General features: G+C 34.5%; 1 protein-coding gene across 7 annotated transcripts in view; it reads right to left on the bottom strand.

Annotated features, from left to right (window-relative positions):
• Positions 1 to 27,939, bottom strand: part of LOC144970419 (uncharacterized) — a 310,164-nt gene that overhangs the window by 65,193 nt on the left and 217,032 nt on the right. For 6 of the 7 annotated variants that reach the window (XM_078910048.1, XM_078910046.1, XM_078910042.1 and 3 more), the window contains exons 8-11: positions 15,791 to 15,916; positions 10,336 to 10,458; positions 8,463 to 8,585; positions 4,386 to 4,418 (exon numbers count right to left, since the gene is read on the bottom strand). In XM_078910048.1, the coding sequence (XP_078766174.1) occupies positions 4,386 to 4,418; positions 8,463 to 8,585; positions 10,336 to 10,458; positions 15,791 to 15,916 (405 nt within the window). The remainder of the gene's footprint in view (positions 1 to 4,385; positions 4,419 to 8,462; positions 8,586 to 10,335; positions 10,459 to 15,790; positions 15,917 to 27,939) is intronic. The other variant, XM_078910044.1, reaches the window with a different exon arrangement.

The raw sequence follows: 27,939 nt of genomic DNA, 5'->3' as shown, positions 1-27,939 counted from the left end.
GGTGTTAGTAGTTGCCATGCAAAATGTGACCGATCGTTTCTTAAAGGTATTATGTCGGGGCTAGACCTGACGCTTTAATTACATTAAGGTAAGCTTGAAATAAACAAGTTAAATCAAAACTATGAAAAGAAGTAGAAGATCTTCATTGAAGATCCTATTAGTTGTAGACACAATGTGTCAAATACTTCTCTGCCTTCTGTCTGGTTATGAATTAAAGAATTAATGATTATTACTGTTTTTGCTATTGGCTGAAGAGGCGTTTCGAGCACGAAACGTTCTTTTGCTTGATATTTTGTTCATTTTCGAAGGTGTTGTTATCATTTTTGTTCTTTTATTTATTTAATTTTTTTACAGCACACAGCTTCTAGCATCTTTTTAACTTATCTAATATGAGTTAAAGTAAACGTTATTTTTGAGAAGAATCAAATTTGTTTCTTAAGCTTATAAAAACAGACAATTCCTAATTTTTGTCACTTTGACCTGGAACTAAGTTTTATACATCTGGGTCGTTTCGACATACCGGATTGACACGGTCGGTCACAAATTTTATTTTTCTATCATTGGAACAAGGTGGTTGCATATCTAAATACAGAACATGCATGCAGTCAAACGTGTGGACAACGATGATGACTTTTGGCTCTAAGGGTCAACGTGCCGTTAAGGTCACGCCCTACGTGAGGATTTCCTCAATTTATTAACGGATCACGTTGTCTTAAAGGCGTGTTGCGTTGTCCGTGAGCGAAAAGTCACTACTCTTTTTAAATACACGAGGTAACTTAGAGTTTTAAAATTGAGTATAATATAATACAAGGAAGGGAAGTAATCTCAGTGTATAGGAATATCGGATGCTACATTACTGAACGAAATAATCGATCTTTATTTACTGTAAAGGGATCTCTATTTATAAAAGTTGTAGATTTATTATGGAGAAAGATTGAAAGTTGGAATGAAAATGTGACATGTGGAACATCGAAATAATTTTCGTGACTGTGACGTGATGGAGAAAATGATGAAAAGTGAAGTAAATTATCAGAAGTATACAGGTTTCTGATTTCCAACGAATCAAAGTAATGTGGATATAATAAAATATAGAATTATAATGATAATAATATTAACATGATAAGTGTAAGAAAAGAATGATAAGCAAAAGTGGTAAAGTATTCCAATAACATCTGAATGAGTTTTTCCTCATTCTTTGAAAACGGACGTGAAGTGTTAGAAGAACATAAGAAAAACATCAAAACATTCTAGGAACAACTGGCTTGTATGGATGGCAAAGGAGGCAAGGTTATGGGAATGATATGAAAGCCTATGGAATACTACTATTAGGATCAATAATATTTGGGAGGAGGCATTTTGGTGGAATGATGAGTAATTGGAATTTACACTGGTTGAATTACCCTTGATAAAAGACAATATTCCATCTCCTCACGATTTGAAACATTCAAACATCTAGGTTAAACACAGAAAGTATCGCATTGATACACAACATCAATTATTCTTTTACCAGAGTCTGGAGGTTGTGAGGTTGTGTCATTCTCATTGTTCACCATTGGCTCCTCATTGTAAGCTTTTGCAGCAGAAGTGACAAATTTACAACAAACAATGGATACAATGTAACATCACTCCTCCTCTCCCCTCCCCCACAAAACAGACGCTCAGACACACAGAGAGAAAAATATCGATAAAAAAGATAGATGACAGAGAGAGAGAGAGGGAGAGAGAGAGAGAGAGAGAGAGAGAGAGAGAGAGAGAGAGAGAGAGAGAGAGAGAGAGAGAGAATTATGGTTCCTCTCATGATAGAATAATATAATAATGATAGGTACGTAATTTAATCGTATAACTTGCGGCGTATCATTATCCAACATTGTTGTGAAGACGATTAAAACCAAACATCTATCTAAAACAACTGGTATTCGTTATAATAAATCAATTGATAATTTTGAAAAAAAAAAAACATGAATAGAAACAAAATATTAGGCTTCTGGCGTGCTCTCTTTCTACAGATAAATTATAAGCTATTTCAAACACATTGACTTCTTTCTTTACTGATAGTCATAGAACTAGATGTACATAGTAGAAGGTCTGATAACCGAGCATAATTATGGGCTTGATTAACATAATTGCTATGGACAATAGTTTGCGTCGATTTGAGCCCATGGCAATTCGGTTAACAGCTACACGTCGCCATAGACTTATATTATCAAACTCGGCGATGTGAATAGAAACAAAGAGGTAGCAATAATTAATCGAAATCAGTATCCATGATATGAAAATCTACGTTACATAACTACAAACATCCTAACGTTCCTCCGAGATAACACCGAGAGTAACTCTCTGTTCCTCTGTCTCCTAGCACTCATGCTATACGTAAATCAGCTTTGAATCACTAAAAAAGTACAGGGATTTCCAAACATAACATTATATCATGATAAATTGTTATTACTCTAAATATATTTAGACATGCTCTAGCAGTAACAAATTCAAATATCATACATCGAAAGGAGAACGAATTTTAAGATATTTGAAGCTTCAATAATCAACAAATGTTTCGCGTTTTTTTTTTCTTTTATCAAAACACGTAGATAATCAAACACGGATTATGTAGATAAAAATATAGACATCTAAATAAACTTTGTTTATTTCTTTTCGCTAAAGTAATCCATTAGTTTCATTTTTTATTACAAATATAATCATTTGATTTGATGTTGGGGGAAACCTGAACGGTCGACAACCTCCAATTGTATCTAAATCATTGAAGTCTCTAATATATTCAAATATTCGTTCTTCTAACAATTAAAAAAAAAAATACTTGAAAATCATTGAATACAAGCTACGTAGCAAAAGGCTACAAAATGCATGCGTTCGAATTTTTCATGTTTAAAAACAAAACAATATTTAAAAAACAGACAATTTCTTCCAGAAAATGTCAATAAATTAAAAATAACAGTAAACATAAATGTTAAGGCACTGTTTATCCAGTATAAGGTTGAGCTTTGAGGTCGGCATAAACTTCTTCAGTTACACATAATAACAGAGGTGATTTTTATACAAAGATAAATGAACATAAATTATACATAATACTCGAATATTACACTGCAGGTCTTCTGCTAGGTGTGGAGTACAATTTACAAGTTTGATAAATCGATGATCTCAAATAATATGTGTATACTTTTATCAATATTATCATGAGAATGAGAAACAAAAGTCCTTCGATTTTATTTTACTGAGGTAAAAGATGATAGTTTACAATAAATATATATATTCGGTTAGAAAAATTGTATCATTTTAATTGATGATGTTTCATTCAGAATGTAAATAGAAGAAGGGTTATAAAATCATAAAGAGCTATCCTTTCTGCACAGCTTCATAAAGCGCATTAAAGTAAAATTCATTTTTGAAAGGCATTGCTTTTGTAGTGGCAAAAACTGATCATGAAAACTTGGGATATAAAAGTGGCATTGTGATTCCCTTCTGATTTATCTCATTCGATAGAATCAACATAAAGCCATTACTCTTAAAGTGAACTTCTGCTTAAAGTCAACACCGCTTGTTGGTAAAAAAAATTGGATACTCTTAACCCTCTTCTTACCAACTATAGGAAAATCATCACATTCGTTACGATACAGCCAGCATTTTTCTTATTTAAATTTCTTTTGCACATCATAAAATTTAAAGTGTGCTGTAGAGTATGTTTTTCTAAAGAAATTATTTATCGCAAGAACTTCTACTGCTATTGTGTTTGAATGATAAAATATCTATTTTTGGGTTGGGTTTGAAGTTTTGTGGAAATCTTGAAAACGGCTGGTAAGGAGAGAGTTAATTAAAGTCAACCAATCTTTCTGGTAAGCGGTGTTGAATTTATCGGGATTATTCTGTAATTTTAGTTTCTCAATCACAAGAATGAGATTGTAACATTAAAAAAATTTTTTTTTTGGTTTTCAGACTTGTAAAAAGATAGTCTTTAGTCTTCTGCTCTAACATGTGCAATTTTATGAAAACATATGTGTGTGATCGACCCATCGCATAAAAACGGTATTACAGTATACGAGGGTAAAATCGTTGCTTAAAAATTAGTTTTAAGGTCGAACGTATGAAATTTTGGGTCAATTTCATACGCCCAATTGAAGGCGATAGACATAGTTTCTCAAAGATATAAATATCAAAATGTCATATTTGTGGGCACTTTTAGTTTATTTTACTTTTTCGTACCTAGTTCAGGCAGACGAGACGTAATAACGTTTCGAGACGATGGGTCACATGTATGGCTAAAGAAGGGCGTAAGGAGTTAGGGGGGGGGGGGGGGCAGTGAGGGCAGTTAATATCAGAAAGGAGGGTTGATTGATAGTAGGTAATAAGTAAACATGTATGGGGTTTGAGGTTACCTTCGTCACCATCGCTACTGGTATTAGTGGTTGCTAGATGAAGGATGGGAAGAAAATGAAGAAAAAAAAACAACATATTCATAATAGAGGTTTATCAGGCAATTGATTGCAGTTTGATTATTGATTATGGTGATGGCCAAAGGCGGACGGACTAGAACTAGAACGCTGTGTACAGTTTGCAAAAGTCAGTTCTTGTAGAGCTTACGATGTCCATTCTGCATTACCAAAAAAAACAACAAAAAACAACCCCAACCCCCCCCCCCCTAAAAATAATAACCCAAAAAAATGAAAACCCAACAACAAAACAATTTGGGCAAACTTTCTAATTTTTAGTGGTTTCGTGTTTTTGACATAATAAGCTCTTTTAGAACATTTATACTTAGGCAAAACTGTACGTTACTGTTCTCAGTACAAGAAATATTAAATAGAACGAAAAAAGAACAAATAAAATAAATTATTAAAGAAAATAAAACACCCAAAAACCAAAAAAAAAAACAAACAAACAAACAACAAACCCCAACAAAACAAACAGAATAAAACACCCCCCCCCCCACCAAAAAAAATACAACTATTAAAAAAACAATAAGACAAAAAACAAAAACAAAACAACAACAACAACAACAACAACAACAAAACTCCCACAAAAACTTCATAAACAAAACAAACCCCCAAAATAACCCCACAAACAAATTAATATAAAAAGAAAAAAAATAATGAAGGGAAAAAAAATTAAATGGGTTGACTCAAACAAAGATAAAATATAATGGTATGTTACGTGCAAACAAAATAAAAAGGCGTTATCTTGACTTTGCAATCTGATGTTAAATTATATAATTTCCTAAAAGCCAAAATGATAAGAGAAAGGAAATAAAATGTCAAAATTGACAAGCTGAGCAAGTGGATCTCAAAGCTATACAATAAATAAATAAATAAATAAATAAATAAATAAATAAAATAATAAATAAATAAATAAATCTATAAAATTAACCCCCCCCCCCGCCCCCCAAAAAAATGGATCAGGTCCATAGGACAGGAACTATTAAAAATAAGCATCCAAATTAACATTGTCAAATTGCTTGTCCATGTTTTGAACACTACCTACAGACACGATTTGATAACCACTTCCTCAGCTTGTTAAAACAAAAATAAAAACTGATTTATACCATTTACATTTGTACACAAAGCAATCAAACTGCTCCTCTTTTGAGTTTGTGTTATCTGTTGATTTCTCAGGACATTTGAAAAATGTTTTTGTTTTCATTACTGCTTGATCCCTGAAGAAGGGTCCTATCCGAAATATTCGTAATTTTTAAAAATCATTATCCAGTAAAGCCTCATAATTTTATCATTCTGCTACTCTTTTTACAAATCCCGGCTTCAACCAGCAACGTACAGATTTTAAATTATTCCATATTTGGTATTAAGTAAAACAAAATGTAAATAATTAAGTACTGAACAAAAATGAATATAGCAACGTCAACTAAATACTTATTAGTGAGGAAAAAATAAATAAATAAACAAACCCAACAATAATACTTGTGTGTAGCGATGTGGTCTAGTGGTATGACACTCGCTTTCGGATCGGAAGGTCCTGGGCTCGAGCCAAGCTCGGCGCATAGTTGAGTCATTGGAAAAGGCTCTTTACTCACATCCTCTCATCGTACCCAGGTGTCAAATGAGTACCTGACCGTTAACAGCGTTGTTTCTTTCGGAATAAAAATGTAATATCGCCGAACAGGCGTCTTGTTCTACATGTTAATACATGTGTTGCTGTTGGTCAGAGACCCTTTGTAAAGCACTTTGAACTCGTTTAGTGGATATTGCTCTAATAAAAGGTCAATTTATTATTATTATTATTATTATTATTATTATTATTATTATTATTATTATTATTATTATTATTATTATTATCATTATCATTATTATTATTATTATTATTATTATTATTATTATTATTATTATTATTATTATATTATTATTATTATTATTATTATTATCATTATTATTATTATTATATTATTATTATTATTATTATTATTATTATTATTATTATTATTATTATTATTATTATTATTATTATTATTATCATTATTATTATAATAAAAAAAAAACAGTGAAGGTATTATCGTTTTAATACTTTTTGTTGGCCGAAATAAAGTTAATATTCTGGAATGTTCCATTTAAGCATTTTGCTACTCCCTTTTTGAAGCCGTGGTTATTTTGATGAAAACATTAATATAGTCCGCGGCTTATAGCAGCTTAGTAGTCCCGAAAGACACAGATTATATTTGAATCGAAAGCGGATCGAAATTTTATCAATGTTGAGAGGCAGTTTGATTGCTTACACAAGTATCGAGTGTCCCTTATAATCCTAGGAAGACAAATTATTTTAGTGACAAATGATATTGGTATTGCCCATGGTACGCTTAGTGGGCTGATTTTAAATCGTTGTAATGGACAATATTTTGCTCTGGTTGAAAGTATTTCCATAAAAAAGTCCATAACAATTTGGGTTATAGACCTGTAAATAAGTACACATCGGTTTTAAATGAACAGCGAGGCTACATTTCATTCAAATCATAGCTTAGTTTTTCCTGTTATCCAGTTCATTAAAACGACTTGCCAAATAATAATTTTCATTAAAACAGCTGCTGTTACACCAATGCGACTGGGACTTCAAAAGAAGCAAGAGTCCCATCATGGCTGCTAATCTCAAGATTGGCCGTTAGTTCAGATAATATCCAACCCAGACTGTAAAAGGGTTAAACAGGTTTTGAAAAACTATTATATTATAAAGGGACACTCAATACAATGTTAGAAGTTAAAAATAGTATTGCCCAAAAAAAAGTCGAACTTCCATAGTGAGCATAACAAATCACCCCATTAAATAAAGAGAAAAAAAATATAAAAATGTTAAAACTCATTACAACTCAAGCTATAATAACCGTTTTACTGATATGAAGTGTGAATGAATAGTGGTTATGAAAGATTATACACACATTATTTCGGTGATGGTCATTGGTAGCTATAATTTTTATTGATTTATCAGGCAGTTTTAAAGCAGTCTTCATATCAATAGGGTGAGAGAATAGAACGCTCTGCTCTGAAACTAGATTTTAATGCAAATAAAAAGCAATCTATCACTAGAAATCATGATTGTAATTTGTTTCTTTGTAGAAAACATAAGCAAGGACAGTTGGAATTGTAATATTCATGATGGTTGACTAGTATTATTCAAGCAAATTTCATTCTCGTTGGCAGCAAACAGAAATCAAGAAAATCCTGATAGACATCAAATTTGATTTATTCCACCTTCTTTCAAAAATATCTGGTTTACTTGGGACGATATGTTGAAACACGATAGGCCCATTATCTATTACATTCCATCAATATTCACATCGGAATCAACCTCAGAAATTAAATCCTACCTTCAAATTGCGGACTCATAGATAAATGACCGGTTGGGGTAACTAAAACAAAATATAGGGGTGAAATCCTCTTTGAATGCTTACACCACATGCACACATCCCTACCCATTCTTTTTCATTTATAAAGTAAGAATAAGATAAAACCATTTAAACGATATTTAAAGATACCCCACATATAACCCCAAAGACAAATCAAAACCCAAAACGTTATCTGAAAAAGATTCGGAGTAGTCGACAGAAATTGAAATATGCACAGAATGTTTTACGAAAGAAAGAACATATTTTGTTTGTTTTTCTTTTTCACTTCGAAGGTACCAAGGACACAATGTAATTCAAAGATGCAAACAATCAGGCCGTATATACCAAAAAAAAAAAAAACAACACATAGCAGACCTTTGTTTGTCACACATGAGCATTCGTATCTCCAGAGACGAGCAGAGTCAACGCTTGCTTGAGTTAAACATTTTAGAAAGAGTTCAAGTACACCGTCAAACGACACACATAAAACCATCAATCATCATTATCAATTTAAAGACAACATGCGTTAGAAAGATGGTAATAATAAGATTGATGAATCAATGCATTAAGATTGACGATGAAATGAAATAGCCAATGCAGGCGCCCTGCCTAACTCCACATTGGTACTCACGGTAACAGGATCTTCCATCCACCCCTAGCTGGTAGCCCGTGTTGCACGTGCAGGTGAAGGAACCTTCCGTATTGATGCACGCCTGGCGACAGTCGCCGTTGTTGATGCTGCACTCGTCGATGTCTGGTTGGAGAATTTAAAAGAAAGGACATGGTTTATAATTTATTGCAGAAAAGGCACGATCAGCCTCTTCAGTCAGAGAGGTGACATTAAACAGTTTCTGTTTTGGTCAATGTCAACACTGAAATCATGTCCCCCAATATTTCTCTTATCTTCGAATTAAATTTGGTTATCTGTCTGGTTGGTCAAGAGCTTATAGGCATTGATACGAAACGATCAAAGCTATGAATCTTGAGGTTTGGAGAAGAAGAAGAAGTCATGTAGTGGTAGTAGAAGTAGTAGTAGTAGTAGTAGTAGTAGTAGTAGTAGTAGTAGTAGTAGTAGTAGTAGTAGTAGAGTAGTAGCAGTAGCATTAGTAGTAGAAGTAAGTGTAGTAGTAGTAGTAAGTAGTAGTAGAGAGGAGAGTGGTAGCAGTAGCAGTAGCTAGTAGTAGTAGTAGTAGTAGTAGTAGAGTAGTAGTAGTAGTATAGTAGTAGTAGAAACGATTAGCAGTACTAGTAGTAGTAGTAGAGTAGTAGTAGTAGTAGTAGTAGTAGTAGAGTAGTAGTAGTAGTAGTAGTAGTATGTAGAGTAGTAGTAGTAGTAGTAGTAGTAGTAGTAGTAAATAGTAGAATAGTAGTTAGTAGTAGTAGTAGTAGTAGTAGTATAGTAGTATGTATAGTAGTAGTAGTATAGTAGTAGTAGTAGTAGTATAGTAGTAGTAGTATATAGTAATATTATATATATATATAGTAGTAGTAGTTATAGTAGTATAGTATAGTAGTAGTAGTAGTAGTAGTAGTAGTAGTATATGTAAGTATAGTAGTAGTAGTATGTATAGTAGTGTAGTTAGTAGTAGTAGTAGTAGTAGTAGTATAGTAGTAGTAAGTAGTAGTAGTAGTAGTAGTAGATAGTAGTAGAAGAAGTATAGTAGAGAGAAGAAGAAGAAGAAGAAGAAGAAGAAGAGAAGAGAAGAAGAAGAAGAAGAAGAAGAAAGAAGAAGAAAAGAAGAAGAAGAAGAAGAAGAAAAGAAGAAGAAGAAGAAGAAGAAGAAGAAGAAGAAGAAGAGAAGAAGAAGAAGAAGAAGAAGAAGAAGAAGAAAGAAGAGGAGAAGAAGAAGAAGAAGCAGGAGGAGGCTGAGAAGGAAGAGGAGGAGAAGGAGGAGGAGGGGGAGAAGGAGGAGGAGGAGGGAGAGGAGGGGGAGGAGGAAAAAAAAGCAGTTGCTGGTCCTAATAATGATGGTGCTGGTGATAATGGCGGTGATACTGATGATTATTGCTACTGATTTTGGCAGTGAGGTAGATGATGACACATGGCAAGTAAGTATGGATTGAATGCGTTTCTACCTTTTTCAGTCTCTTTTTCAGGGACTGAGTAAAGATAACAAAAACCCAATTATATGCAGCTGGCACCCCATTGTTATGTCTTATTATACTCTATGTGTTCTTGATTTGTGGAGGTATTTTTTTCACTCGTGGTAATAATCAACCCGTTTGAAATAAATTGTTTTGTGTGAGTTGTCTTGATAATAGTGTTCATTGTTTTGGACACAACTGAGGGACGCAATCAGAGACAAACGCTTTCCTCTAACACCGACGTGCCCATATGGCCAGGTGTGATAACCGAACGCAATTATGGGCTTGATTTAAAATTGTAGTAATGGATACTATTTTGAGTTTGAGAGTATTTCCTTCTAAAAATAAGCCCATATCAATTTGGCTTACTGGACCTGAATTTAAGCGCACGTCGTGGAATACCAATCAAAAACCATTACCTTGACAGCTTCGTCCATCTGATGCAAGCTTGTGTCCTGTGTAACACCTGCAAACAGCCCTACCCCTGTCCACTGTACATTTGTGCATACAGCCGCCATTATTATCACGGCACGGATTCCTCTCTGAAGAAAACACATGAAATAAAATAGTAAAAATTTATCTCTGCAGTATCTGTATCTTCCTAATCCTCCTCCTCCTCACTACATGAACAGACTGTGTGCATATGCTTGTTAAGTCTATTCTATGCTGTTCTGAGGCAACAGGATTATTGTTCATGTCTAGTGTTGTTGCTTAAATTAAAAAAAAAAAGCAAAGAAAACAAATATCACAAAAACAACTTTTAAGATGAATCTGTATTACAACTATCAGGACTTAACGCCATGTTGTAACGATGCCTTTTCTGAACAAACTTAAAGAATAAAATGTTTTGTCCTTGTTGATCTGGAGATTTAGTAAAACAATCTATTTTCGTAGTGGACAGGTAGGACTTTTCTCAAAACAATTGTCTGGTAAGGAAAGAGTTGAAGGAATTGTTACTATGCGTTTATGCAAATGCTCACAACTTCCACCAGCCATATATAACGTACGCACAAACGAAACTATATGTAACCTTTAACGTTTATAGATAGTATGCGCTTGCCTAAGAAGCTCATAACATTGCCATCCGGAAGTATAACGGACGAACACACAAAACTATGTGTAACCATGAACGTTTATAGTGTGGTTGATACAGTTTAGTGAGAATCACTCACAAACGCGGATAGCAAAATACAATAACAAAGGCTTGAGTGACGTCATCTTCGTTCTATCTATAGACTGCTATAATTTAGTGAGAACTTATCATTCTACAAACAATAACAAAGAGCTGAGTGATGTCAATTTCGTCCCACCTATACACAGCTATTTTTTTTCACCCTATGATGCTGGTAGATTCTTAGCAGACCGCGCCGGGCCAATCCAATTATTCATAAAAATGTACAACTTCATATAATATCATACATGAAAGTGTTTCATGTTTTATTCCTAGTTGACTTGACGAGTTCGATCAGAATTATTTTTTTTCTCTCTTAGTGAAGATCTCAACTAGGTATGTACTATAAGAGGTTTGTTTGCGTATGTTATAGCACCCCCCCCCCCCCCCCCCCCCCCAAAAAAAAAAAAAAAAAAAAAAAAAAAACACCTAAAAATAAATGAGGTTCTATCAACTAAATATGCTAAACGCGCTTAACAAGCAGCCCAATACAACAGCAGCACTTTGCATGTCGTCAGTTTGATGAGACATGACAATTGTAACAATTTTTGGACAGAAACAATGCTGTTACAGGTCATGTCCTCAATTGACACCTAATTGTGGTGAAATAATGAGAGCAAACGAAGAAAATATAAACACACACGAGTACACTCATACAAACAAAGAAACTGAAAGCATAAATGAAACAACAACAACAACAATAACAACAACAAAACAAACAAAAAAAAAAACACACAAAAACACAAGAAACAATACAACAAAAAATAATAATAATAATAATAATAATAATAATAATATAATAATAATAATAATAATAATAATAATAATAATAATAATAATAATAATAATACTTTATTGCATCCCAAAAAGGAAATTTTTTGTACAGACGTGTTATAATTTACACATAAGATAAAAATACAATGGAAATAGGATGTATATATATATAAAAAGGAGCAGCTCTATAACCAGAGCTGCGCTTTATAATATGAATAATTTCAACACTGTAAAATAGTTAAAACTGTCACTATAAATTGAAAATTGAAAAGATTGCAAAACAAATAAATTAATAAATTAATATTTATATTTTTAAAAAGTAAAAATGAGAAATAATTATATAAAATGATTATTGCTTGTTGTTATAAAGCCTAATACTGGACGGCAGAAAAGATTTTCGGTGTCTCTCTGTTTTCGTTGAAATAGAGAAAGGGCGGCCACTTCTTTCTGACATAATAATTGATGGTCTTAGTGGATGATACTGGTCATTTAATATTTTAGTTATTTTATTTATACAAAATTTCTCGTATAAAAGATCTACATCGTCAACATCATTTATATAGCGTTTAATGGATTTTTTAATATTTGAATTTATTTTGTTCCTTTCCACTGCTAAGCAATTGCCTCCCCAAGCTGTTATACAAAATGACAAAACACTTTCGATTACTGCTCTATAAAATAATGTGCAGAGGGTTTTATCTATTCTAAACTGAGAGAGTTTCGATAAAAAATATGTACGTCTGCACATCTTATGCCTAATTATTTTCAAGTGTTCATCCCACTTGAGCCTGTCATCAATCGTTACACCAAGGTATTTGTAGTGAGGAACTCGCTGGACGAATTGGTCCTTTAATTTTAACGGTTCTATCGGTTCCTTCACTCTCCTAAAGTCAATCACTAGCTCCTTTGTCTTGCTTATGTTAAGCTCTAGGTGGTGGGCATCACACCAAGACACAAATCTATCAATTTCTTGCCTATAAGCCACTTCGTTGCCATTTGTTATGAGGCCTTGAAGAGCGGTGTCATCTGCAAACTTTATTAAAGGTACACTCAGGTTTTGACTTCTACAGTCATTCGTGTATATTGTGAATAATACAGGGGACAATACACAACCTTGAGGAGCGCCAGTATTTGTAGTTATACAGGAAGATTTGTTTTGCCCTAATTGAACATATTGTGCTCTCTCCGTAAGAAATTCGAGCACCCAAGCAATTATATACTTGTTTAAATTCAGACTAGTCAATTTTTGAACAACCAACTGAGGTTGCATTGTATTGAACGCTGAAGAAAAATCTGCAAAAAGCAATCTGCAATAGCTCCTAGCGTGATCTAGATGCCTGTAGATGTTGTTTGTAAACAGCAAAATGGCATCCTCTACGCCACGTCCTGGTTTGTAAGCAAATTGATGACTATCACTCAATGGCATAAACTGATTCCTAATTTTAACAAGGACAAGTTTTTCTAAAGATTTCATGACTATTGAAGTCAGTGCAACAGGTCTGAGATCGTTCATAGTTTCAAGTTTTTCTTTTTTTGGAACAGGAATAATTTTCGAAGTTTTCCAAATTTCAGGGATTGAAACGCATTGGAGGGACCAGTTAAAAATATGTGTATAAATGGGGGAAAGCTGGTGGGCACATTCTTTTAATAGTTTTCCTTTCAATCCATCCGGCCCAGCAGCCTTCCTCTCGTTTAGTTTCGAAAATACGAATCTCGTTTCCTCTTCACTGACCTCAACAGCCATTTCATCTTCCAAAGCCCTGTCTAATTTATGTTTTTCATTTTCAATATCAAATTTGTTTGCTGTGTCGAAACGTGAATAAAATTTATTTAAAGTTTCAATTTCGATATCTTCTGATATAATCGTGGGCTTTGGATTATAGTTCACAGCAGTTTTAAGCCCCCGCCACGTGTCCCGTATATCCCCAGAAGAAAAAACACCCAACATTAACACCCAACATGTAAGAATAACAACAAAACAAAAATAAAATCAAAAACCAAACAAACAAATTAACAGGCACGACCTACGTGTACACACAGGGCATTACCCTTCGACACCTCTTCACGGCTGACATGCGTTTTGACAAAATCATCAACTTTTTTTTTTTCATCTCCGCTCTATAGAATTCCCATTGTTCCTCATTACTGGGCGATAATAATTCGTACAGAACCATTTTCGCATTTTTACTGACGGTCTCAATTGTTGAGACGAAGAAGGAGACGTAATTATGTCTATTTCAGTCCCTTGACACCGTCATCTTACGATGTGTCAAGTCATGGCATCTTTGTTGCAAGTTAGAGGAATAAGAACAATAATAATAAGGGAGAGGAAAAAAGAGTTCATTAAGAACTTTAGCAGACCATCTTCAGCTACATGGTTGACGGTGGTTTAATGGGTAGAGCATCCGATTCAAGTACGAACGCTACTGATTCGAATTAGATTCGATTCCCCTCTCCCCTCCCTCCCCCATGATCCTTTGCTCTAACCAGCAATATGTGGAGGCCGGGTCGATCAATGTAGGTAAGATCTGGCGGAAAATCACTTTACAATGGACCAGCTGTCTTTCTTATGATAGAGAAAAAACTTCAGACTGTTAGCTTCGGGTTCGAGGCAATTAAAAACGCCTTTTAATACTCACAATGTTATTAACAGAACAAAAACATTTAATATCATTAGTACGATACCAAATCACAATCGAAATGTATGTCTTCATCCTTAACCGATTCCGTCATTATAATGTTAGGTTGAAAGATAACCGTGCCAGGTTCCTATAGATAGAATACAGTTGACGCCACTCGGGTCTTTGTTATTGTTTTTTGCCATCCGCGTTTATGAGTAATTCTCACTAAACGGTATTAACCAGACTTTAAACGTTAAAGGTTACACATAGTTTTGTGTGTTGGTCCGTTTTACTTCCGGAAGGCAATGTTGTGAGCTTATTAGCCAAGCGCACACTATCTATTGATGGAACTAAGATGACGTCACTCAGCTCTTTGTTATTATTTTTAGACAGCCTGTTAGTGATAAGTTTTTATCTCAGTGAATTATATCAATCAGACAAGAAACGTCAAATGTGACACACAGTTTTGTGAGTTGTTATACTGTTAATATGGCTGGTGGATGTTGTGAGTATATTACCTAAACCCATAGCATCAATAGAGTTCACCATTTGTAACTTTAATGGTCCACACTAAACCAACTCTACGGTTCACATTCTTGACTCGAAAGATGAAATAATCTTAAGTGATCTCTCACGAGTTGTATCAAATTATTTTGTGTTGAAATGCGAATCCTTGATGACATAATATTTAAAATTAAGTTCCCGAAACGGCTGATATCCAAGAAATACCTAAGATTGTACATTGTGTTATGTTCTGAGGATCATAAGCGTACATTTAGAGAGTAAGATGAAGGCTTATGAAGTATTTCGTACAGTCAACCCTTCCGCTCCCTCCACACATGGCGGGAGCTTTGTCCTTAATTTATATTAATCTTACGAATTACAGTGCCAATATCAAATTACTTGTAAAATTTCAATGCAAACATGAAATAAAAACAACAAAAAGTAAGCCACCATATCAGTGCACTAGGTATGTGGTATTATGTCTAGTGTTATATCAGACGAGGGGGTCCCGATAACTCAGTTGGTAGAGCACTCGCTTCACACGCAAAGGGGCCAAGATCGATCCCGGGTGCAATCGAGATTTTTTCTAACCCCCCTGTCCACCCAGCACTGAATGTTAGATTTGGGGTCTTATCCAAAGGTTAGCAAGCAATTGCTATTGTCCGATATAGAAACCGGGATAAACTCCAGTCCCATGGGCCCAATGGCTCTGCAGGACTATTACTTTTTTATATAACAAATCTGAAGTCAATTTTGTCAAATTTTATCAGACTACTACTACAAAACAATAAAATGAGTCCTTACCTTGACAGCTCTTGCCATCCTGTGTCAGGGTGAACCCATCCCTACATCGACACCTGTAGTGTCCACCATATCCATCTACACAGACTTGCTGACAACCACCATTTTTGACACTGCATCCAGACACCGCTGTTTGGAAAAGAAATAAAACAATAAGACAATATTATATAATATTATGAGAATATTTATATGTAATATATAAAAAGAGGAAACCAAAAGAGGAAGGCCCAAGACAACTTGGAGGAGAAAAGTGGAGAGAGAGAGAGAGAGAGAGAGAGAGAGAGAGAGAGAGAGAGAGAGAGAGAGAGAGAGAGAGAGAGAGAGAGAGAGAGAGAGAGAGAGAGTGGGGCAGACCTGGAGCTCCCTGAAGTGATGGTCACGGACAAAGGAAGATGGAGATCCTTCGTCGCTGCCCTATATGGCCACATTGCCGTACTCTGGAAAAATCAATATTTAAAACTTCGGCCAGAAAACTCGTCATTCAAATATAGATCGATTTAAATTACCCTCATCTTGGCAAAAGCTCTTAAACCTGGGACTTCGCGAAGTCTCAGGTTTGAGAGTTTTTTTGTCAATATGAGGGTCATTTAAATCGATTGATATTTGAAGGACGAGTTTTCTGGCCAAATTTTAAATATGGGTTTATCCAGATTACGGCAGCACAGGCATAATGGGCAGCAGGTATACAAAAATAGATCTTATTACACTTTTGGGACATTTGACAAAGAACAACTAGATATATTTCTCAAAGACCATGTCGTTTTCTAAAAAAGATGAGGAAGAAGAAGAAATATAGAAATTACGCCCTTCCGCACGGCACCATTAGAAATCATCGGCTGGGCATCCCGTGAAAGAATATCATAATTTACCGATCAACGCGTGTATCTGCAAAACATTTCATAGTAAAGACATTTCAAAAGATCATGATATTGCGCTGGTAAGTATACATATACAAAAAAATCAAAGCATATGGGGGGGAAAGCTTTTCATTTTTTAACGTATGAAACAAAATACACCAATGCAAAGACCAAAACTATGATGAAAGAATGACTGACTAATGACACTGATATAACAAAATCTGCACAACTCACAATAAACAATCAAAAATTTTTAATATAATATAGTATTTCAGATTGGACGCCATGAAGTAATAGCAACAACAACAATAGACAAGAAGTGTGTGTTTAAAAATAAATAAATCAGAATGCATCACATATGAAAAAGTCAGCCTTGGGGGAAAAAAACCAACAAATTAAAAAAAACAAACCCAAAAAACAAACAAACAAACAAACAAAAACAACAAACAAAAAACAAAACAAAACAAAGAAAACTTAAAAAAAAAGAACAACAACAAAAGACAACAAAACAAAACAGACAAACTACATTTTTTTTAAAACACAACAAACAACAAAAGCAACAACCCAAATAATTCTACTTGACTAGCATCTAATTTCAAAGTCAAGCACTTAGCTGATAGTTAATTATAACAGAAGAATTTAGATTGCCAGTAAACAGAAGTAGAGTAAGGTTTCCAGCTTTTGAAGAGACTATATTATGTATAAACGTGAATGTTTATATCTAGATAGAATGCGGTCGACGCCAACTTCAACATGTGAATGGGGCTTCTAATTGTGACCTGTCGTTTACAAACAGTATAACATGGGGTTCAAAAAGTAACTTTAAAGTTAAAATGACCAAATGTTTTTGCAAACAGTCGTTTGTTGTACATCTTTTAATATAAAGTGCGTCTATGTGGTCTTGTGGTATGGCACTCGCTTTCGGATCGGAAGGTCCTGGGTTCGAGCCTCGCTCGTCGCATAGTTGAGTCCTTGAAGATGGCTCTTTACTCACATTCTCTCACCGTACTCAGGTGTAAAATGAGTACATGGCCGTTTACAGCGTTGTCTCTGTCCGAAAAAATTGTAATATATAATAACAGGCGTCATATATCGTCCTACATGTTAACTGCTGCTGTTGGCCAGGACCCCTGGTAAAGCGCTTTGAGCATGTTAGTGGATATTGCGCTATATAAAAGCTCAATTTAAATCAATGATAAATCTCACCACACACTAGCTTTTAAAGACAAGTAGTTGGTGTAACACGACATCTTGGATACTTTCAGCCTCCTCTTTTTGTCTTGCCATCCACAACTATAGTGAATTTTTGACCGAACTTTATAATATTTTCTACATATATGGTACTTGTTTATTTATTTTACGGGCGGATGTTGACATCTTATTTCTATAAATAAAAGCAGTGGAACGATCAGCTAAAAAAAAGGTCGAATTTACTCCGATTAACTGCTTTGTCATACTTCAACAAAACACATTTTGGTCAGAAACTTTTAACTTTAAGTATAGATCCAGTAAAATGACATTCAACTTATTGAAAGTTGACCCCAATAGTTCAGTTGGTGTGACACTCGCTTCCCACGCAAAAAGACCGGGACGAATGTGGGTGAAGTCGATATTTTTTTTTGACCCTCCTGTCCGGGCAACAGTGATTGATCTGGTGAAGATTGCTTCACGATAAGTTAGCGTCCTATCCGAAGGGTAGCAAACAATTGTTATTGTCCGCTTCACGTTACAGAAACCGGGATAAACTTTGGAACCGTGGGCCTAATGGCTCTGAATGACTACAACTTGTCGAAAAGTCTCAATCCTAGAATTTCAAAGAAGTTTCAGTGTTCAGATTATTTGCAAGTTCTTACAACACTCCTTCAGAGCCAGTAGGTCTATGAAGCCCGAGTTTATCCCGGTTTCTATAACGTGAAACGGACAATAGCAATTTCTTGCTTTCCTTTGGATAGGACGTTAGTATATCGCCACGTACTTTTTACAAAATCTAACAGACCCAGCTACCCAATCATTGCTGGGTGGAAAAGTGGGTCAGAAAAAAACCCACCTAGACTACGCTGGGAATCAATCCCGGTCTTTTTGGGTGTGAAGCTCGTACTCTACCAACTGAGCTATCGGGACTTCCTTTGTGGCAAGTTTGGAGTGGGCTACTCTTAACCGGTTGATATTTGAAGTTAAAAGTTTTCTGGCCAAAATGTAACAAAAAATGTGTTTTGTCAGATTACCGATTCTACTATATTGACCTCAAAGAATAAAATATAAAATAACAAAAAGAACACACATCTTTAAAATCAAGATACATTTTCGTGCATGCTTTAAAGTTATAAAACCAAAACATCTTGTAATTTGCATCGTAACACATAGAAAGTAATAAACACAAATTTATATGACAGCTTCAAAAAATAAACAAAATACCAAACACGTAACGTGTCGGGCTCAAAACCCTTCTTCAGCTAATAACAAACCAAAAAAAAACATATTATAAACCAAACAAACAAACAAAAAAACATATTATATTTCTTTAAAAACCCTGTTGAAATAACATACATTGAATAGCAGTATGATATACGTTATGGCAACATAAAACATAATCAACTGCAAAATACGAGGACATAACGAAATGATATTATAGTATTGTGCCGCGTTCAAAATGGTGAATAATAAAAATGAATCCATCAAACTAATCCATATAACACATCAGTAAGGTAGGCAAACATAATTTGCCAACCTAAAATAATAAAATAACAAAAGGAACACAAGTATAAATATATTTAAAATCAAGATACAATTTCATGCATGCTGCAAAGTAATAAAACAAAAACATCTTGTAATTTAAATCATAACACATAGTCAACAAACAATACGAGATCTGCTGTTGTTTTTACAAACACAGTAGCCTATGTACAATGTTAACCAAATAGCACAAACTGTGTTCTTTAACTCTCTCCTTACGGGCCATTTTCAGGAAAACTTGATTTTTTAACACTCCAACTGAAGAGATATAAGTTCCTGCTTGTACATAATTTTTTTTTTGTGTAGGATAACAAGATTTAGGAAACAAAGATTTTTCAACAATTATTGTGATGTACAAAAATTTTCTGATTAATAAAATGTTCGTTCTATCGTAGCAAAGGTGACGATTTTCCTGTAGTTCGTAAGGAGAGGGTAAATAATTTAAAAAAAAAAAATAAAATTACGGCAGAGAACATATCAAAATGATATATTGTGCGACATTCAAAAATGGTGAAGGATAAAAAAGGAATTCATAAAACGAGTCGATATAACACAAATAATATAATAAGTAAAGAAGGCAACCATTTGTCAACGACAAATTCAAAGAAAATAAACAACAAAAATTGTGTTTTTATAGGCATCTATACACCCTATATAGCCGTGAGACTAAATGAACATTTCAATAACATCGAGCCAATATATTTATATTCTGACATAAACCTCACTAGTTACGATAGAACTGGCTGTTGGAACCAAATGATCTACTAAGACGTTAATTAAATATAATTTATAATCTGGATGAGGATAGGGGAGAAAAAACAAAATCCTCCTCCTCCTACTCCTCCTCCTCCTCCTCCTCCTTCTTCTTCTTCTTCTTCTTCTTCTTCTTCTTCTTCTTCTTCTTCTTCTTCTTCTTCTTCTTCTTCTTCTTACCCTACTCCTTGATCCACCCAATCAATGTTGTATTATTATATTGAAATGAATATAAAGTCAAAATGGACGGAGATGAGGACGGAGATGATATTATTTCGTTTAAGAAACAAAACCCATTCTCTACGGTGAAGCCTTTTGTTTTAACTGGAGTTTTATAAATCAAATAAAAAACTAAATTCATCTTGACATTATATGTACCGCAGTTAGGCGATTGGTTACAAACGAAGTGTACTTATTTGCAGGTCTGATAACCAAATTCCTTATGGGCTCATTGTTGAAATGGAAATCTAAAAAAACAACAACAAAAAAATGACAAAAATATTGTCCATTACAACAATATTAAACTAGGCCCATAATTGGGTCCGGAAGGTTAGACCTGCATATATATACACGTCGGTTGAGAATGAGGAAACTTTAGATTCTGTATTTTTTATTTCTATTCTAATCTTAAAGATACTCAAAGAATGGAAAATTTGATATGTTTGAACATGAAAAACTAAAACTAGCAAAACCATTGACACAAAATACAAGATCAACAAAATGGCGTGGAGTAAAATGACACCGACAAATTAATAGCGACAGCAGCTTTGGGTATCGATCTAAAATCAATCACCGGTAATACAAAAGGCAACAGATCAAACATCAAACACCAAACGATTGCAGCAAATATGTGACTGACTGACTCAAAACGGTATTAGGTCGGGAGGAATTTAATTTAAATGACGAAAATAAAAATTAGACGTCTAGGTACAATCAAACATATGGAATTTGGGGGGAGTTGAAATGTTTGTTGACGACAATGATGACCCTCTCAAACAGTGGCAAGAACTGAAATCCTATGTAAAAGTCATTTTAAGATTAATATAGGGGGACCTGATTGAGCACTCATTTCACACGTAAAGAGACAAAGATCGATCCCGAGTGACGTCGAGATTTTTTTTCTTCTGACCGCCCAGGGGTGACTGGGTAGCTGAGTTTGTAAGATATGGCCGAAAGTACTTTGCGATAGACTCGTGTCCTATCCAAAGGGTAGCATGCAGTTGCTATCATTCGATTCCCGCTATAGAAAACGAGATAAGCTTCGAATCCAAAGGTTCAATAGGCGTGGTAAGTTCAATCTTGATTGATTTCTGCATGTGAGCTGCTGTTAAAGGACAACTATTAAACTTTATCAGCACTAGACTTGTCAAAATCTGGTTCTACCCGACATAATACCGTTTTGAGACTATTGTTGGCATTATGCGATAACATCAATGACAAAAGATTGACCATTTAGGTTCGTACCAGCAGCAACAGCAGCAGTAGGCTGTTTGTCCTGAGCGCTGGTCAGTTCCATCGGTCCATTAGCACTTGACAATGGAGACGGTGTTTGGTTGGCTGAAATAAGGGTTGGGTTACACATTGGACTAGAACTCTTACGTCACGTAATGATTTCTATTTTAGGATAGACCGACCCCTTCTAGTTTCCTCATCCCCAAATCCCTTTATTATGTAACTACAAAGTCCGAATTAAATGCCTAATCAGTCATTAGATTTAATTTATTTATTGAAGTGTAACTATTCGCATTGTATATATTGCAGTCGTGATCGTTTTGGTCATCATCATCATCATCATCATCATCATCATCATCATCATCATCATCATCATCATCATCATCATTATTATTACCATCATCAGTATCGTTATTATCATCACTTTCTCTATCCAGGGGTGCTTCCCATGGCGACACTAGATATACAATTATTATTATTATGATTATTATCATCAATAATAATAGTCTGATACTTATACAATTATATGTAACTTAGTCATTTACATATAAAGACTTCACCTCCAAAATCATCTACGGCATCAAGAAAAAAAATCGTTTTTAAAAGTGCACAAGGAAAAGTGATATAAATAGATCGTACCAACTAGGCCCAAGCCATTCTGTTGCCCTTGATTTTCCTGGCGTCCCTTATTGTCGAGAGGATTTCGAGTATTGCCAAGCTGGCGTTGATCGTAACTCCAATTCCCACCAGAATCTGTCAAGTATCCATGATTATTTAGCTCTCGCTCTTTCTGCCTCTGCTGGTCCAGATGTCTCAGGCGCATTTTCTGACGCTCCACACCCTGCATTTCCTGTTGGCGGTTGTAATAATAACGTTGTCTCTGTTCCTTTATCTGCCTCTGGCGTTCTAACATCCGTTGCTTTTGAAGCTCCATTTGATGCTCCTGCCATCGGCGTTGCTTTTCTATCTGCTGGTCCCTCCATTTTCTGTAACTTCTGGTCCAGTCCACGTCGTTATAGGAAGATCCGGCCTGGTTTTTCACAAACTTGTTGTAGCCATCGACAATATAATTATTGTTATTATCTTTAATATTGTTGTCGTCATGACCATCGTTGTTGTTGTCTTCGTCGTTAGTGTTGTCTTTCAATGTGTTCAGTTGTTGATGCAGTCCTTGAACTGCCGATTGGCTGAAGGCGTGGTAAGTTCTATCCTTGTTGATTTCACCTGCATATAAGCTGCTGTTAATCGCCGAAGCCTGCTGCTTATTGGGGTCCTCGACTGTAAGTTAGTATACATTGTGTATAGGTTAAACAAGAAATAGCAAGCATAAGATAATATAACATATTATGGTAATTTTTTGGGGGTTTTTTTAGGTCAAAAGGCCGTTGAATACTCTGTAATGGAACAAAAAACAGGCAACATCCGCCCTAATCATAAAAATGTATATTATAAATTAATATCAATGGCATTTTTAAAGTGGTTAATAGAGAGACTGAAGTTCACGTCCCTTACCTTTTTGTTTTCAGACCGCTAGTTGGGCGATTCGTTCTCACTAAAATATATCAGTCAGGTTATAAAAGTTTAAGGTTACGCATACTACTGTGCGTTGGTACGTTTCGTTTGGCGGAAAGATTTTGTGAGTATTTTACTTAAACGCATAACAGCAATAGTTTAAGAGTCTTTAGTTTTTAGTTTTACTATGTTCTATGAAGTAAAATCATTTGAAAATGTAAATTCTCATGGTGAAATAATGTATGATCACACGCCTCAACACGTTATCTTGTCTGGGTGATCGAGATGACGAAAAGCGAATTGATGGCATATGATGGAGTTCGTGTTGAAAATTAATGAAACTTTAAACAATAAGGATCCTTTTATTCACCCTCAATGGGGAAATATGTCTCGATGGTCTATTTCGAAGGAAAGCTGGAATAATTTAGACATTAGCCACAGTGCTGCGCCGCTAAGTGACCTAGTGTCATGGGTGACTTACTCGATAAAACTTATACAGCGCGACGGGTTGTGGAACTCCGTAGCTTTAGGTTACCAGGCAAAGAGCAAAGTGCTGAGCCACGTTGCCTTCTTTGTGGCAACAAATTCAATTTTCCCAATCTTAACCGTCCCGACAAAATACTGTTTGACGTAATATGTTGCATATTATTATTTTTATAAGGAAAAACAAAAGAAAATTGAGCACGTAACACAAAACCTTGTCAATCCTGTTTACAATTACAACATAATAACACAGGCAGTCTTGAAACTAAGAGTTCATAGATTATTTATAAAGTTCCAATTATATCTCAATATTTTTTGTTTACTGTATATATCAATTATGACGGCAGCATAATAATACACAAACCACAATCTTGAATGAACAAATTATTACCTACGATGTATTGAAATTGATTGCTTAAGAAATGAGCTGCAATGTATCAACATAATATTGTGTGATTCAGAAAAACATATTACCAATGCTATAAAAAAGACTTGCCGTGTTTTGTAATTTCTTTATTTATTGTGAGCACTAACGTTTTAATCGACTTGCACATATTATTTGTCTGATAACCGACCGCAATTATGGGCTTCGTTTAACATGGACAATATTTTGCTTTGGTTTGAGAGTATTTCCATTACAATGAATCCATATAATAATTTGGGTTATCAGACCTGCAAATAAGTACGGGTCGGTTAAAAATTATTATAAATGAATATGTATGGCCAATATCATTTTCGTTTAGAGGAAAACTTAGGGAATTCATAATTAGATCGAAAGTTTGCGAGTTTGAATCCCGAAAAGACCTTCAAGTATACGAAGCTATGCCACGCTTCGTTTGTTTGTTTGTTTGTTTGTTTTTCTGTCATATCTTTCAAAGTTGTCATTGTTCGCAGGTAATGAAATTATTGTAATTACTATTCTTTATTTTCTCGTTAAAAATAAGTAATGATATTTTCTATTTTAATTCTACCACCGAAAGTACCCCTACTCTTAAAACCCTCCAATTATGATAATATTGCTAAACAATACTCAGCTTAAACAGTTATTACCACTAAATTGTCAAACAATGGCTACGATACATTATTAAATCTATGTGATGTTACTTCAAACTGTCAAATAATGACATTCACCAATCTTCCACTCTTTGAAGAACGATGTGATTCATAACGTGCATAATATTTGAGCGTTCCTAATCAATTCTATTTTCACTTATCTCTCAATAAAGTAAGTAAGAAAGCTATTATTACTCCAAAAGAATTTGCAAACGGTAAATTATAGAGCTCGTAGTAATTGTATAACCAAGAAAAAGAACGTATTTACAAAAAGTAAAAGAGTTAAGCAATGAAAATGTCATGGAACTCAAAATAGCAACAGTTATCAACACTCTTGGCATTACGAGCAACACGTTATCGCTGATTAGATCGGAAAATGCATTACAAAATAAAATTATTTTTTTTTGTTGCTGGCCTCTCATAATACACAATTCATATTTTGGCCATTTCCAACTGTATGGTATGGTTTAAACCTCAGCTTTTCCAGTACAGTTTTATGGTCTAATGATATGAAACTCGCTTCAGACCTGTAGGTTCTTGTTTCAACTCCCACAATGGGCGGCGGCTGAGTCCCTGGAAAAGGCTCTTCTTAACTAGCATTGTACCACCGTACTCAGGTGTAACACGGGAGTACTGGGCCGGTAACAGCGTTTTCTCTGTCGAAAAAATTGTAACAGCGCCTTTAAGGTGTGATGCGATGCCTGGTCTTATATGTTAAGCGTTTCTGCTTGCTTGGGACCTTTATGGTTTTCTCCCCTCTTTTTATAGCAGAGGATATTCTTTGAAATATCAAATTTTAGACTTTTGACAAACACTCATAAGTCTCAGGTTTTAGAGTTATGTACATAGGTGGACATCTTGATGGATATATTGAAGAGAGAGAGAGAGAGAGAGAGAGAGAGAGAGAGAGAGAAAGAGAGAGAGAGAGAGGGAGAGAGGGAGAGAGAGGAGAGGGAGATAGATAGGTTTATAGATAAGAGAGAGAGAGAGAGAGAGAGAGAGAGAGAGGGAGAGAGAGAGAGAGAGAGAGAGAGAGAGAGAGAGAGAGAGAGAGAGAGAGACAATTTGGGAGGTATGAGACATTTTTTTTGTTGGTTTACTTCTATGTCATTGTATTTCCATCTTAAAAAAATTATTTGTTTAATTACTTTCATAAATGCATTCGTCTATGGCAATAATACCCATTGTAAATTTCCAGAAGTGGATAAATAAACTTCATCTTATCTTATCTTATCTAAACGTTTTCTGGCCAAAATCGTTTTAAAGCAATTTGTCAAAGTAAAGCAGTATGACCTTAAGGCCGAAATACAGATTGGGACGAGGCAATGGATTGACAGACTTCAGAAGGAAAATAAAAGAGACTGTCCGAGCTGTGACGGAAGCTTCAATGATGCCATATTTATCACATTGAGTATGATGGAAATGTGGAAATGCCCTATACATACATACATATATATATATATATATATATATATATATATATATATATATATATATATATATATGAGCCAAGGTCAAAAGGTGCCAATTTTTTTTCTCAAAATAAAAGTGACATAATGGTCCATTCATGTTTCTATATGTGTAGCAAAAACCCTGTACTTCATGAATCAAAGGCCCTTTAGATAACTTTAAGGTCTAACGCAGCACAATATCGTCAACAATACCTAAAGGTTGCTGGTGTCACCTGTGACCGGTGACACCAAAATGAGACAAAAAACTCAATAACCAAATGATTTTTGTTGAGTATCAAACTTTATTTAGTAAGTTATAGACAAAAAGACACAATCAACAACAATCATAGTACAATAATATTACCAACTATTGGAGAAAATGTTGCTTTTTGGTGTCATCGGTCACAAGCAACATAGAATGCAAATATATTATTTCATAAAAATGTTTGTACATTAACAACAACAACAATATTGCATATGCTTATTACCAGCAATGTTCAGAAACTTTTGGAATAAAATGTTGGGAAATAATGTGACCAAAGCATATCTTATTTAGCGACATTGTGTCACTTGTGACATTAGACCGATGACACCATTACTTATGTCACAAGCAATACCAAATTGCAATTTCGACAATATATCATTAATTTCAGTCAAACCAGTGTAATAACCACAGTTAAATATGGAATTTAATAATATTTCAGAAACCAAAGACTTCAAAAATAGAAATATACATGGAAAATAGAGAATCTGAATGTGACTTGTGACATAAGACCGGTGACACCATTACTTATGTCACAAGCAACACCAAATCACACTTTCGTCCATAATATATCATTATTTTCAGTCAAAAAATCACAATAACCTACTCTAAAATGAAATTCAATAATATTTTAAGAAACTAAATACTTTCAAATTGGAAATATACTTAGAAATTAGTAATACCATTGTTGCTATTACTTTGGTCAAAATCGGCACTAGAACGCAATTTTGCCTCAATAAATCAAGAATAGCAACTGAACACATGTAATATAGCCTGTTTAATGTAATTCAATGACATTTCAAGTTTTGAAGAACATGAAAACAGAAATACATTAGAAACTTCAAACTTAAGTGTCATCTGTGACATTTTAACCAATGACACCAATGGTCACAAAAAGTACCAAAAGTCACACAAACACTAGATAAATATCAGCCACGGTAATGAATTCATGTAACCATACGGTAACATCCGCCCTACTGCTCAAATCTGCTAGTTTGTAGTAATTTAGTGTGTTAATAGTAAATCAAATCAAATTTCTTGACAACCCTTCTTTTATCTGGATTCGTCAAAAGCTTGAGTTTTGTCTTTTTCTTGATTAATACAACCCTGAAACATAAAAAAATTAGAATTACAAGGAAATAATTAATTGTGTCAAAATCACAGTCTTATGTGAGATGTCATAATATCATATTTGTAAATAGAATAACAGCTGAAAACATAATTTTTTGGTGGCACTGTATAATATCCAATATCAAGTGTTGCTTGTGACAATGTAAAATAGCGATGACACCAAAGTTCAACTTACCTTTTCTGCCGGAGCCAGGCTGGAAAGGCAAATGAAAGTGCTGCACTTCAAAGACTGGTAAGAAGGGTGGATCAAAATTGCGAATCGCCATTTAACGAAACAAACTTCCACGTGTTCACGCATGCCGTGTTGCTTGTGACAAATGACACCAAAACCAATAAACCTCAATATCGGCACAACGGTATACATTTACTCCAAGATTTGAGTTCAGATAGTAAATCTATGCTTTTTTCTCATAATAAAACATTTTATAGACATTAAACATGAGCTTTAAAGTTTCGTGTCGAGTC

Source organism: Berghia stephanieae, chromosome 4 (assembly GCF_034508935.2).
Source record: "Berghia stephanieae isolate SIO BIC M18660-M18661 chromosome 4, UCSD_Bste_1.3, whole genome shotgun sequence".
Taxonomy (NCBI): domain Eukaryota; kingdom Metazoa; phylum Mollusca; class Gastropoda; order Nudibranchia; family Aeolidiidae; genus Berghia; species Berghia stephanieae.
This window is presented reverse-complemented; position numbering and strand designations above follow the sequence as displayed.